Source organism: Dryobates pubescens, chromosome 22, assembly GCF_014839835.1.
Source record: "Dryobates pubescens isolate bDryPub1 chromosome 22, bDryPub1.pri, whole genome shotgun sequence".
Classification (NCBI taxonomy): domain Eukaryota; kingdom Metazoa; phylum Chordata; class Aves; order Piciformes; family Picidae; genus Dryobates; species Dryobates pubescens.
In genome coordinates this window covers 19,816,309-19,828,973 of record NC_071633.1, presented here as the reverse complement: position 1 = coordinate 19,828,973, position 12,665 = coordinate 19,816,309, and the positions used below count along the sequence as shown (strand labels likewise).

General features: G+C 66.0%; 1 protein-coding gene across 4 annotated transcripts; it reads left to right on the top strand.

Moving 5' to 3' along the window:
* Positions 1 to 1,970: 1,970 nt before the first annotated feature.
* Positions 1,971 to 11,112, top strand: SYT12 (synaptotagmin 12). 4 transcript variants are annotated; one of them, XM_054171591.1, is made up of 9 exons: positions 1,971 to 2,004; positions 2,565 to 2,816; positions 5,778 to 5,837; positions 7,085 to 7,278; positions 7,850 to 8,236; positions 9,273 to 9,488; positions 9,565 to 9,685; positions 9,905 to 10,038; positions 10,541 to 11,112. In XM_054171591.1, exons 3-9 carry the CDS (start codon positions 5,804 to 5,806, stop codon positions 10,712 to 10,714), a joined length of 1,260 nt encoding a protein of 419 aa, XP_054027566.1. In that variant the 5' UTR covers positions 1,971 to 2,004; positions 2,565 to 2,816; positions 5,778 to 5,803; the 3' UTR covers positions 10,715 to 11,112. The 4 variants fall into 4 exon arrangements, with proteins under 4 accessions (XP_054027566.1, XP_054027567.1, XP_054027565.1 ...); XM_054171592.1 differs by lacking the exon at positions 2,565 to 2,816 and having other exon boundaries at positions 1,981 to 2,004; XM_054171590.1 differs by lacking the exon at positions 1,971 to 2,004 and having other exon boundaries at positions 2,412 to 2,816.
* The last annotated feature ends 1,553 nt before the right edge of the window (positions 11,113 to 12,665 follow it).

Below are 12,665 nucleotides of genomic sequence, written 5' to 3'. Positions count from 1 at the left end.
CTGAGCTGCTGCCCAGCAAACAGCCATGGCTTTGGTCCTCTTTGGTCTCACAGGTGACTGACAACCCAGCCCTGCACTCCTCCCACCTTTACAGTGCCCCAGGTGCTTCCCACCCCTGGAGAGTGGGCACTGAGCAGTGGGGCAGGCTCCAGCAGCCCAGCACTTGGCTTGCATCTGAAGAGCTCAGCAACCAAAGCAGTTTGTGGGCCAGGGGGTGCCTGGTGGCTTGGCAGCTGCAGAGGAGAGTGAGCAGTGTCAGAGGTAGGATCAGGCTGCTTCCTCCAGCATGCCCAGGCTGCAGCTGCTCCTCCCTGGGGAGGAGGTTGCTGCTGTGAGGGGGCAGCTTGGGGCTGTGTCAGTAGGTGCTGACCAGTTGGTAATGGGCAGAGTGCTGAGCTCAGCCTATTTCTATGCCTTTCCACCCAGAGCTGTCCTAATTCCAGCTCCCAGCCAGCCCCACCCCCTGTAACCTGCTGCTGTGATGCTTGTGTGGCCCCAGCTGGGCAAGGCTCAGGTCAGGGGATCTCCATTCCACCTGTGCTGAGGGCACTGTGCCCCCTTCTCATCTCACCACCCAGCTGGTAGCAGGCACACCTGGGGGGCTCTGTCACTGCACTTCCTCCTCCCTCCCTCCCAGAGCCCCCCTACATTTCAAAGCACCAGTGAGGAGCAGCAGGGGCTGTGGGTGTGCTGTGTGTGTTCCCTGGTGCTGCCTGGAGCTCTGACCCACTGCACACCGCTGACTTTGTCCCCACCCAGCTGAAGAGCTTCTGTGGTTAGCCTGGAACCTGCCCCTGTAATAGGGCAATGGTTGCTGCTTGGTGCAGCCTCTGCATGCCCAGGGGCTGGTGCTTGTACCTTGCAGGTGGCACTGGGGCCTCAGCTGCCTTGGTCACAACTCCCTTCTGTAGAAAGGCCTCAGTCATAGTCTGGGTTGGAAGGGACCTTGGAGATCGTCTCAAGGATCATTTTGGGGTTGGTAATCAGTTGGCTTCTGCCTTGAGGCTGTTCAAACCTTCAGCTGCCAGAATGGGGCCTCTGAGATGAGCAGAACTCAGCCCAAGCCAACACCCTTGGGAGCAGCTCTTGCAGCTGCCTCTGCCAGGGGGCTGGAGGGAGGGTGGCCCTGACCTGCCCCAGGCAGGGCTGCTGGCCTGGGCTGTGCCAGGGAGCAGGGGGCCTGGGCTGTGCCATGGCAGTGTGGTTCCCAGCCTCTGCTGCAGCTGAGGCTGGGAGCTGGAGGGCAGCTGGGGCTTGCTCCCTTCCAGCTGCCGGTGCAGGAGCCCAGGGCTGTGGTCTGGCAGCTGTGCAGGGGAGGTGCTGAGTTGTGGCTGGGCTCAGGGAGCTGAAGGCCATTTCCAGCCAGCTGCTGCTGTGACTCTGGCTGCTCCACAGCAGTGCTCTGGCAGGAGGTGGCTGAGAGCCATGGCCATGAAGCCAGGGTCAGAAAGGGAAGTGTCCATTCCCCTCCCACCTGCCTGATGCTCACTTTGTCAGGGGGGGCACAGAGCTTTTGGTCTCCCAAGTGCTGGAGAGGCTTTTTGGGGCCAAGTTGGCCCTTGGTGAAGAGGCTTCACCTGCTGCTGACCTGGGAGGGACAGCAGAGCCCAGGGGGCTGCTGGAGGGAGACCTTGCTGTGGAGTGGCTCCAGTTCTACCCAGGTACTTGGGTCTCTTGGTGCTGAGCCAGGGAGGGGAGCAGCACCCAGGGAAGGGGCAGGGGGGCATGCAGGTCTGGGTGGAGGGGGTCCTTGGGGCGGGGAGGGAGGGCTGAATGTTTAGAGGGGCTGCAGGAGGTGGGAGAGGAACAGGGGCTGGGTCCCTGGGCGGTGAGCTGCAGCCAGAGCAGAGGTGGGGGAGCCCCGAACCCAGCAACCTGGAGCTGTCCCCGGCTCACCCTGTTGTGGGGGGGCCGGGGGTGGGGCCGGGCTCCCCTCCCATCCCGGGGCCCGCCCCCCCGTCCCCGCCCCCCCCGGGAAAAGCTCCGGTTTCCCCCAAAGCAGCGGTGAGTCGGGGCCCGTCGAGCCTGCCCCCCTCAACTCCCCTCACCCCGGCTGCCACTACCGGGGGCGGGGGTGGGGTGGGTGACGGAAGGGGACAAGGGGAGGGGTCGTGATCCAGCCCGGGGGATGCGACAAGGGTGACAGTGCGGGGGGCGGGGGGGCGACCCTGGCATCATCCCTGCTCGCTCCTTGGGAGGGTTGCGCAGGGGATTTTTAAGGCAACTTCCTAAGGGGAATCGCCAGCGCCCGAGAGCCCGGGAGGGAAAGCAGAGGTCCCCCGGACCCTCCCTCGGCCTGCGGCTCCCCCCGCACGGCCGAGCGGCGCCATCGCTCCCCCGCCCCCGTCCAGCCCTGGGGTCCCTTTGGCCGGGGGGAATCGCGCTGCCCACCCGGCCCTGCTCGCTGCGGGGCGGGGGAGAGGCTGTGTGCGAGAGAAGATCTTCCGGGGGGGGTCTGGGCAGCTGCAGGCTCTCCCGGGAGGGGGCAGAGACCTCCCCGCTCATCGCAGCAGTGAGCGGAGGCTGGGGGCCGATCCCGGCAGCTGATGCCGCACCTCCGGCAGCGATCCCGGAGCCGTCCCCGCTTAGCTCGGAACCCCTCGGGAGCGCTGGGAGGCGAGGGGCTCCCAGCTGGATCTGGGGGCTCCCTGGGACTCGCTGCTGCCCTGCCTGGATCCGCTCGGGAATCAGCTCGGGAACTGCGGCATTCCTCTCCCTGCGCCCGGCCGCTGCCCGGCGGATGGCAGGAAGGGCTCCGCTCCCCGCAGCCGACCCCTGAGGATTGCCTCTTGGCCCTGGGGCTTGGATCTGCCCAGGTGAAACTGCCGGGGACGTGGGGAGGGTCCGGCGCGGGGGAGGGCTGAGGTGCCGGGAAGGGTCCAGCGCTGCAAGGGGCCTGAGGCTTCCCGTGCCCGATCCGGCCATGGGAGCCACGGGGGGGCGCAGGGTCCTTGTCTTTGGGGGCAAGGCAGGGGAAAGGGGGGTGCCGCATGGCGCCCCAGTTGTGGGTCTGCTGGGGAGGCAGCTCCAGAGGTAGGGTGGGCAGAGCAAGGGCTGGGAGGGGTTGGGGTGGACCGCGGCTGAGGTGCAGAGCCCAAACCCGGATGGTCTGACAAGTTTGGGGAGAGGCTTTGCTGGTTCTGACAAATGTGGTGGCAGCAGAGTCGCTGCCATGCTCCTGCCGTGCGGGTCGGGACCGGGCAGGGCTCCCCTGTGCAGGAGAAGGAAGGAAAAGCCCCGAGCAGAGCCCGGGCTGGGGCTGGCAGAGAGCAGAGATTGCTGGAGGGCGCAGCTCAGCAGCGAGAGGAGATCGGTCCCGCCTCAGCCACCCCCCGGCGCTGGGCACTGGCACCCCCCGGCGCTGGGCACTGGCACCCCCCGGCGCTGGGCACTGGTGTCCGGGCTAGGGCAGGGGGAAGGAAGCAGCGCGGGGGCACTGCTGCACTCTAGCTCCAAGCGGTGCCAGAGGGTGCCTGCAGGAGCCGAGGCTGTGACCAGTACCCAGGGTCTGCCCAAGCTGTTTCAGGCCTCGTGTGGGCACAATGCCAAAGCAGAAGGAGGTGTCCGTCCCCCACAGCCTAGGGGTGGTTGCCCCTCTTTCAGAGGGGACACACACAACTTCGTTGCCATTTGTCTCCCCAGACTGAGCTATTTTTTCACCCCCCCCCAGCGGGAGAGGGTACCCTGAGCTCTGCAGAGCCCACAGGCAGACTGAAGCTGCTCCATCCCTCTGCACCCCTGAGCAGGGACTCTGCCAAGCCTCGAGATCTCCCCAGGGAAGAAACCAGACACCCCCGAGCCCAGAGCAGGGCCAGTTCCCTACTAATCGCTCAGATTTGATCTCCCTCGAAGGGATTTGACACGGGGATGAGAGCCTGGTGGGGAAGAGCTGGCAGGGAAGAGCTTCATTAGCACAGAAAGTGCTAAATCCCTGCCCCGAGCTGCTCTGCTCGCTCAGGAGAGGCTGGTGCTGGAAAACAGCCCCAGGCTGAGCTCCTGCGCTGGGCACCGCGGGCAGCCAGGGGCTCTGGATGGTGCCTGGGACATCTGCTTCAGTCGTGCCTGGGACTCCTTGGAAGGGGAGAGGAAGGGCAGGGGGAGAGGAAGGGCAGGGGGAGAGGAGGGGCAGGGGGAGAGGAGGGGCAGGGGGAGAGGAAGGGCAAGGGGAGAGGAGGGGCAGGGGGAGAGGAAGGGCAGGGGGAGAGGAAGGGCAGGGGGAGAGGAAGGGCAGGGGGAGAGGAGGGGCAGGGGGAGAGGAAGGGCAGGGGGAGAGGAGGGGCAAGGGGAGAGGAAGGGCAAGGGGAGAGGAAGGGCAGGGGGAGAGGAGGGGCAGGGGGAGAGGAGGGGCAGGGGGAGAGGAAGGGCAGGGGGAGAGGAGGGGCAGGGGGAGAGGAGGGGCAGGGGGAGAGGAAGGGCAGGGGGAGAGGAGGGGGTTTTTAATGCGGTGTTTATCCTCCTGCAGAGAAAGTTGGTCCTGAAAGGTTTTGTGCTTGTGTGAAGCCCCTCCAGGGCACACTGGCAGCGAAGGAGCTGCTGCTCCCTGAGGCACTGTGCTGTGCCCAGCACATACAAAGAGACTCTCTAGGGTAAACCTCCAGGGTGCTGCGCTCTTACGGTGCCCATGTGCTCGCCCTGCCCTCAGCACCAAGGTGTCCCTTAAGCTGAGCTCAGTCCATCTGTGGCACGAGTGCAGCTGGTTCTCAGATGCGGTGCCACTGAGTGTTTGTCCCTCACACAGAGAGGTTTGTGCCTGAGGAGTGATGCTGGGGACAAGGTTGGCATCTCCCAGCCCTGTCCCCAGCCTTGCCATCATTTTAGGTTAGTGACCTGATTGCATTCAGAACCCCTCCTCCTGCTGCTGTCCCCTGGGGGTGGACAACAGGGCCCTGCAGAGGGGTGCCAGGCCAGCAGCTGGCTGCTTTGTGCTGTAGTGTGCTGCAGCTTCAGCCTTTGCCCATTAAAATCCAAGCAGGGGTGGGCTGGGGGGGGGCTGCTTACCCCCTCAGTGCCTGGAGCTGGGAGGTAGCACCTGAGTATTGAGGGACCACCCACTCGAGGCAGGTCCAGCTCTTCCCCCGTGGGGAGCCTTGGGGCTGTGTGGGCTTTGCAGGGGGGCTGTGGCTGCTCCCATGGGGAGCATCTAAGTGCAGGTGATGCTCAAGGTGAGGCCTGGGCTTGGGGGCTGTGGCCTGGGGCTTGCACAGGTGGATTGTGGTGCAGCATCCCCTGACATAAAGGCTAGGCAGGAAGGGAGGTGCTGGCCCAGTCCGTGTTGGATTGGCTGGCTGGGTGTTTGGGGGGGATCCCAACCCCCCTTGGCATGGGAGGGAATCCCTGGCTTGGGTGAATCCCCTGTGCTGGGATCCCTGGGATGAGCAGCTCCTTAGAATGGATCTCGCGTAGGACTCACCTGGGAAAACCCTTCGGGGGGGGAGGGAACCTGGCTTCCCTGCAGCGGGAACTGGCGCCGTCCCAGCCCTGCCCCACGCAGGAGTCAGGGCTCTTCTGGCACGGGGCAGCCCCTCGGTGAGGCTGGGGATAACCACGGGAGGCAAAGACGAGATCCCGGATGGAAAAGCGGCAGAGAGCTCCTCGGTCCTCTCCCCGGCTCCTCGCCCTGCGGCTGCGATGCTTCAGTGCTCACTCACTCGGTCCCTGGGAGAGGAGCCGAGGCTGGGAGTGTGCAGGGCGGGCAGCTGCTTGCCAGCCCCGCTGGGAGAGCAGAAGCAGTCGGTTTTCCCTTTCCCTCTCTCCTCACCTGCTGTTTCCCCATGCAGGCCGGGCGCCGGCAGGAGCCTTTGCCATGGACAGCAGCCATGGAGGCAGAGACCTGAGTGGTGAGTGCTCGGGAGGGACCTGGGGAGGGGGCCGGGCCAGGGGGAGCCTTGATCCTTCCCCTCTTGAGAGGGATTCCTGATGCTCACTGCTCCTCCGTGGCGCACACAAGGGGTTTGGCTCCCCTCTGCTTTCTGGCATGAGCTGCTCAGCCCTGCAGCAGGAGCCAGGAGAGGGTTGGTTTGCCCTGGTTTTGCTCCTCTGTGTGAGCTCCTTGGAGCTGGACAAACCAGAACCCCTCTACCGTGGGAGCTCCGCGGGAAGCTGGATGCTTTGCTGGTATCCACAGCCAGGGATGCAGGGGATCAGCCACAGCGGAACAGAGAGCTTTGGGTTGGGGTGGAAGAAGCAGGACCTGCTCCTTCCCGGGGTGTCTCCTCTGCGATCCCTTGGGCATGCTCCCGGCCCTCTGGAGGGATCCAAACCGTCCTCCGTGGATGGGAAGAGCTGAGTGCTTCTGATCCATCCCCTCGCTGGCTCCTGCCGGAGGTGATTTAGGGCGGGGGGGCGCAGCAGGTTCCTCTGCTCGGTGTGGGATGGATCTCGGCCTGCTCTGGGCTTTTCCTGGCTCCGGAGCCGCTGCGGAAGGAGGGGGCCGCGGCGTGACGCGGGAGGGCTCTCCGGCGGCGCTCGGCAGCAGGAATCTCCTTTCCCCCTCATTTGTTCCGCTGGCTCCGTGGCGGTGGCTGGAGGCTGGTGCAATGCAGCAACTGCTCGGCCCCATCGCGGGGATGCATTGCAGGGATGGCCTCTCCTCCAGGAGCACGCCGGCAGCACCTGGGGGGCCGTGCCCTGCTCCAGAAGCTTTTGTTTGCTTCTTGATGGTTTTCCCCCTTTGCCGCCTCCTCCGGGCAGCCCCAGCCCGCGGGCATGCAGGCGGCAGCAGCGCGGGAGCTCCCTGCACGGAGGGGGCTGCAGCTGTGTGCTGAGCACATCTGTACGGGTGGTGGCTCTGTGGCTGGCGAGAGACTCCCTGGCACCCCCGAGGTGCTGCGGCAGTTCGCTCTTCCTCCTTGCTTGTTGGGATGCTGCCACTCCACCTCCCGGGACAGCCAAGCCAGGACCGTGGCTTCTGCCCTGCAAAGCTGCTCCTGAGACCACCACGACCCCTTCCCCCCCCGCCCCAAGCTGTGGTTTGTGCCCATCCCTTCCTCCCGGCTCAGAGCTGAGTTTCTGGTGTGGAGGCAGCAGGGGCTGAAGCCTCTGCCTGGGGTGGTGCAGGCTCACGATGCCTCTTGTCCTCTCGCAGTCACTAGGAGCCCACCGCAGTGGGAGATTGGCATCTACGTCGCTGGTGCCTTGGTGCTGCTGGGGGTCGCTGCTGCCAACCTCTGGAAGCTGTGGCGCTCTGGCAGCTACCCAGCACCTTCCCCCTTCCCCAACTACGACTATCGGTACCTCCAGCAGAAGTATGGAGCAGCCTATTCCGATGTCAAGCACAAGGTACAAGGGGGGGAAGTTTGGCTCATCTGTAACCCGAGAGCTGCTGGGGGGACCTCGAGTTGCCCCAGGGGAGCTTCGAGTCGGACATGAGGAACAATTTCTTCCCCTTGAGGGTTGTCAAGGCCTGGCCCAGGCTGCCCAAGGCAGGGGTGGGGTCCCCATCCTTAGAGGGGTTTCACAGCCATGGAGATGTGGTGCCGAGGGCCGTGGGTTGGGGGTGACCTGGCAGTGCTGGGGTAAGGGTTGAGCTCAAAGACCTTCAGGTTTCCTCCAACCAAAATGATTTGATGGCTCTGTGATTCTAAAAATACCTGCTGCAGGCTCTCGGGGGCTGGCAGGGGAGGGGAGGGAGAAGCCAGGGGCAGCGAGGTGGTGCTGCTGGGGTCTGGGGGCTCAGCGGGGAGCTGGGGAGCTGCGGGAGGTGCAGCTTTGCTGCCGCCGCAGCTTGAGGTCAGGCAGGAGCCGAGAGACGTCCAAGCGGCGCCGGCGCACCGCAGCTGCCCCTGGCTGCGTGCGGAGGGCTGGGGTGAGGCGGGCTGGCAGCTCCTGGTTTTCCTTCCCCTGTCGGCAGCGAGGGCTGGCCCCGGGCTCGCAGAGGGCACCGGACAGGAGCTCAGGCAGCCGCAAGCACAGCCTGCAGGCAGAGGACACCTTCGAGAGCATCGCCGAGCTGGGCAGCCTGGAGCTGATGAGCAGAGACTTGGCCCACTACGGCCCCCTGAAGAAATCCATCTCGGCAGACTCCCTCAACTCCATCTCCTCCATCGGGAACAACTTCGGGCAGGATTTCACGGTGGGGCAGGTGGAGGTCTCCATGGAGTACGACTCGAGGGCAGCCACCCTGCACGTGAGGCTGCTGCAGGGCAAGGACCTGCTGGAGAAGGAGGAGGTTCGCTTCGAGTCCTGCTTCGTGCGCCTCAGCCTGCTCCCGGCCGAGCAGCTGGTTGGCATCTCCCGGGTAAGCTGCTCGCCCCCTCCGTGCCAGCCCCCGCGGGTGGTGGCCTTGCTCCTCCAGTGCCCACTGCGGCCTCTGCCCCGGGCCAGGGCAGCCCCGGGCCAGGGCAGCCCCGGGCCAGGGCAGCCCCGGGCCACGCTCCCCGCGGTGGTGGTGGGGAGCCGGTGGGGCTGGGGAGGATCGATACAGGAGCAGCTCACCTTGGTCCGGGGGCAGTGTGCTGGGGAGGGGGTCCCGGGGGGGTTTGTGCATCAGGGACCTAGCAGAGGCAGAAGTGTCTCCCTGCTGACTGGGCTGTGTGGTGACCTTGCCTCTGGGCACGGCTTGTGGCAAGATTTCAGGCTCAGCTTTCGCTGCTGCAGGAGGTGGAGGAAGTGTCTGGGGGGGGTCTGGGGAGAGCTCTGGGCGTGTGCTGGTGTCCTGCACTTGATCTCCACAGGGAACCTCAGGCTTCTCCCCAGAGCCCCCTGCAACAGCCACAGCGTCTTCCCTCCCCACTCGGGATACAGCAGCCAAAGGTCTGGGCAGCTGCCCCAGCAGCAGCAGGGCCAGGGCCGTGGTGGAGCCTCCCTTTTTAAGCGCCCTAAAGGCAGCTGTCAGAAAGCAGCAGCCTCAAGTTCCCTCCGGCAGCGGCTTGGTCAAAGCCCAGGGCCAGGCATTGTGATTCAGGATACTGCAGAGAGGAGCAGAAAGCTTCATCCCCCGAAGGGAACCACCCCAGGAGCACAAACCTGCTGCCTGGAAGGCAGCTCCCCAGCTGCCTTTGGAAGCCTTTTCCCACCCCAAGCTCAGGCTCTTCCTCGACGCTCTGGAGAGGCTGATAGTTGAGCTCCAGCGCTGATAATTCCCCAGCGCTCTCTTGCTGTCCTGAGACAAGTCCTGAAGATGCACTGCTCGGGGGCTGGGGGCTGCTCTGCCCTCGCCACCCCAAAGCCGGGCGCCCCTGGCAATTCCCACGCGCGACAGGGGCAGATCGGGGGTGCGGCCCCAGATCGCGGCGTGGATCTATGGAGGCAATCCCAGCCCTTCCCCGTGGCAGATCCAGCGGAGCGCCTACGCCGTGGCCTTCGACGAGCGCTTCTCGGTGCCGCTGCCCCCCGCGGCGCTGGAGGAGCACAGTCTGCGCTTCTCCGCCTTCGGCATCGACGAGGACGAGAGGAAGGTCAGCGCCGGCGTGGCCGAGCTCAAGCTCTCCGACCTGGACCTGGCCACGCGGCCCTTCAACGCCTGGCTCTACCTGCAGGACGTGAACAAGGTGGCAGCGGGGCGCGGGGGGATCGCTGCTCCCTGCCGGGCGGGGGCCGGGGCTGACGGGAGGCTGTGTCCCGCAGGCGGTGGACACGGTGGGGGAGATCCTGCTCTCCCTGAGCTACCTGCCCACGGCCGAGCGCCTGACGGTGGTGGTGGTGAAAGCCAAGAACCTGGTGTGGAGCAATGGCAAAGTCACCGCAGGTGAGGAGGGGGCTGCTTGGTGGGCACGGGGCCCTTCGGTCGGCTGCGGGCTGGAGGTGAGCTCCCTCCTGCTTTGTCCTACTCTGCTGCACCATCGTGTCCGGGAGTGGCCCCCACCGAGCACAGCCCCTACCAGGAGTCCCCTAGGGATGGTTTTGCTCCACGGTGCAGGGGAAACACAGGACTGACCCCCGGGTTTCCCCCCCCCGCTCGGGGCAGACCCTTTCGTCAAGGTGTACCTGCTGCAGGACGGGAGGAAGATCAGCAAGAAGAAGACAGCAGTGAAGAGGGACGACCCCAACCCCGTGTTCAACGAGGCCATGATCTTCTCGGTGCCAGCCATCGTGCTCCAGGTCTGCCCCAGCTCCGGGCACCCAGAGAGGGCTGGGGTGGGGGAGCAGCCCCTCGGTCCCCGGGGTCCCCAGATCCTTGCATTAGTGAGGACCCCCCCTGAGGGTGGAGGTTCTGGGGGGGGCGACAGGGTAGGGGGATGTTTAATGTGGTGGGGGTATAAGGATATGTATCTGTAGGGGGTGGTTGTGTCCAGGGCTGAGATCAGCCTGCAGGTGTGGGAAGGAGGTGTCAGGGGGTGGGAGACAGGGGGGGGTGTACGTCTGGGTACAGCTGGGCCGGGGGCTGTGTGCCCGGGGGGGCTACGGGGGCTGTGTGTCTGGGGGTGGGCTACAGGGGCTGTGTGCCCGGGGGGGCTTACAGGGGCTGTGTGTCTGGGGTGGTAGGTTTGTGTGAGCCTGGCTGGCTGGGGGGCAGCCATGGTGCCCGTCTGTATCCATGGCGGTGCCGGTGCTGGCAGCGCAGCCCCCCGCCGTGCCCCCCGTGATGGGCTCCCGCCCGCAGGAGCTGTCGCTGCGGGTGACGGTGGCGGAGTGCGGCGGGGACGGCCGCGCCGAGCACACCGGGCATGTGCTGATCGGGCCGGCGGCCGGCGGCATGGGCATCACGCACTGGAACCAGATGCTGGCCACGCTGCGGAAGCCTGTCTCCATGTGGCACCCGCTCCGCAGGAACTGAGCCTGCCGCCGGGGGGGCCCCCGGGGCCCCGCGCCCCGCCACCGCCTCTGCCCTGGGGACTGCGGACGCAGCGGCGCTGCCCGGCTGGCCGCTCGGCCGGGAGCTGCTGGCACAGCCTGGGCAGGGCTGAGTGGGGCCCACGGCGCCGGCAGGGCAGAGCTGCCGGGACCCCTCGGCTGGGGCAGGTCGCTGCTGCAGGACCGAGGATGGAGAAGCTCCTCGGCCGCGTCCCTCCCTGCCCACGTCGCCCTGGCGTGTGCCGGGGGCTGCCAGGGGACCCGCTGAGAAAGAAGCCTCCCTCTAAATGGACCAAACCCAGCAGCTTCCCCCCCAGACGCCGCTGCCTGGCCACCAGCTGGGCTCCCGGAGGCCCCTGGCACCTCCAGCGCGGGCCCCGAGCGCTGCCGGGGAGGGAGGGAGGGCTCTGGCCGACCGCGGGGGATGGAGAGGGGCTGATAAAGTGCCAGCACGGCCTGGGGGCTCTTGGCGTGTGTGGGTTCTGTGGGGGGTCAGAGGGGGCCTGGGGTGCTGGGAAGTTTCCGAGGAGAATGGGGAAGGGCAGGAACAAGAGCAGGAGCCCAGCGGTGGGGGTGGTTCCTCCTGCCACAGCAGTCAGTCCCTGCCCAGCTCCGCTGGCTGAGCCGGGGCTGCGCTCGCCCAGTGGCTCACGGCTGAGGTCGGCTCCGTGCTGGGTCGGCTCCGTGCTGGGTCGGCTCCGTGCTGGGTCGGCTCCGTGCTGGGTCACCGCCTGAAGATCCAGCGAGCAGGGTTGGCTTTTCCCATCCTGGCTCTGTGTCCCAGCCCTGAGGGCAGCTCAGAGCAGCCAGGTCCTGCTCTTTCAGCACGGAGCTCACCACTGAGGCTCACGTCACAGCCCCTGGTCCTGGGGCCAGCCTGCACTGTCTCAGCCCAAAGCTTGCTTCAGCCGAGCTCTGGGAGCAGAGGGCAGCACCGTGGCCCCATGGCCAGAGGCAGACACGAGACACCCACCCCCAACTCCAGTTCCTGAGGGAAAGGAGAGGAGAGGTCTGCTTGACCCCTGCCTGCTCGTGGGCTCCTGGCCCAAGCACAGAGCAGCTCTTGGGTCAGGTCTGGGGGAGCTGATGCCCACTCTTTTCTGCAGGGCTCTGACAGAACCGCCCCAGGGCGCAGGCTGGGGGGCACAGGATGCCGGGCACAGGATGCCCTGGGGATGGCTCTCGCTGTCTTGGCCTGCAGGATGCTGGTGGGAAGCCAGGCAGAGAACCCTGGGGGTGCTTGGGGGCTGTTTGCCAGGAGGCAGCTGCCACAGGGTGAGCATGGTCAGGGAGGGCTCATGGGAGTGGTTAGAGCAGGGGAGAGCTGTGCAGGAGCCCTTGAGCCCTGACTGGAGGCAGCACCATGCCCAGCTGGCAGCACCATGCCCAGCTGGCAGCACCATGCCCTTGCTGCTCACCTCTGCTTCGCCCAACCTGCTCTGGGGCCAGGCTGTGGTTTCCTGCAGTCTCCCCTGGTGGGCACCACTTGGACTCTTTACCCCTGCAGGTGCCCAGCACTGCTCACCAATGCTCCATCTCCTTCTCCCCACCCGTCCCCTCCATGTCCCAGCTGCTGGCACAGAGCTGCTGGCACAGAGCTGCTGGCACAGAGCTGCTGCCATCCCTCTCGGGGCCCAGGCCTGAGCCAGGTGCTGCTGGGAGGTGCAGGCAGTTGGGGCTGGGATCTTCTGCAGGCTTTCTTGGGAGGTGCCCACAGCTTGTGCCAACAGGCACTGAGGCTGGGGGGGTCTGCTGATTAGCCTCCTCCTCAAGGACTGGAGAAGGCAGACAGATACTTGGCTGCTTTGCAACCTGCTGAGCCTTGGGGCAGGGCGAGGTGAGTGTTCCCTGGTGCCAGAGTCACCAGTGGGCAAGTCTGTGCTGCTCAGCCCCACCAGGACAGGGCAGGTGGGGCCTGGGCCTTTTTGTTGTGC

Excerpts from the sequence above, each read along its gene's own strand:
- SYT12 (XM_054171589.1), top strand. The coding sequence starts at position 5,570 with ATGGAAAAGCGGCAGAGAGCTCCTCGGTCCTCTCCCCGGCTCCTCGCC. Across the intron at positions 5,838-7,084 it reads TGGAGGCAGAGACCTGAGTG|TCACTAGGAGCCCACCGCAG; the intron begins GTGAGTGCTCGG and ends GTCCTCTCGCAG. Across the intron at positions 8,237-9,272 it reads AGCTGGTTGGCATCTCCCGG|ATCCAGCGGAGCGCCTACGC; the intron begins GTAAGCTGCTCG and ends TCCCCGTGGCAG.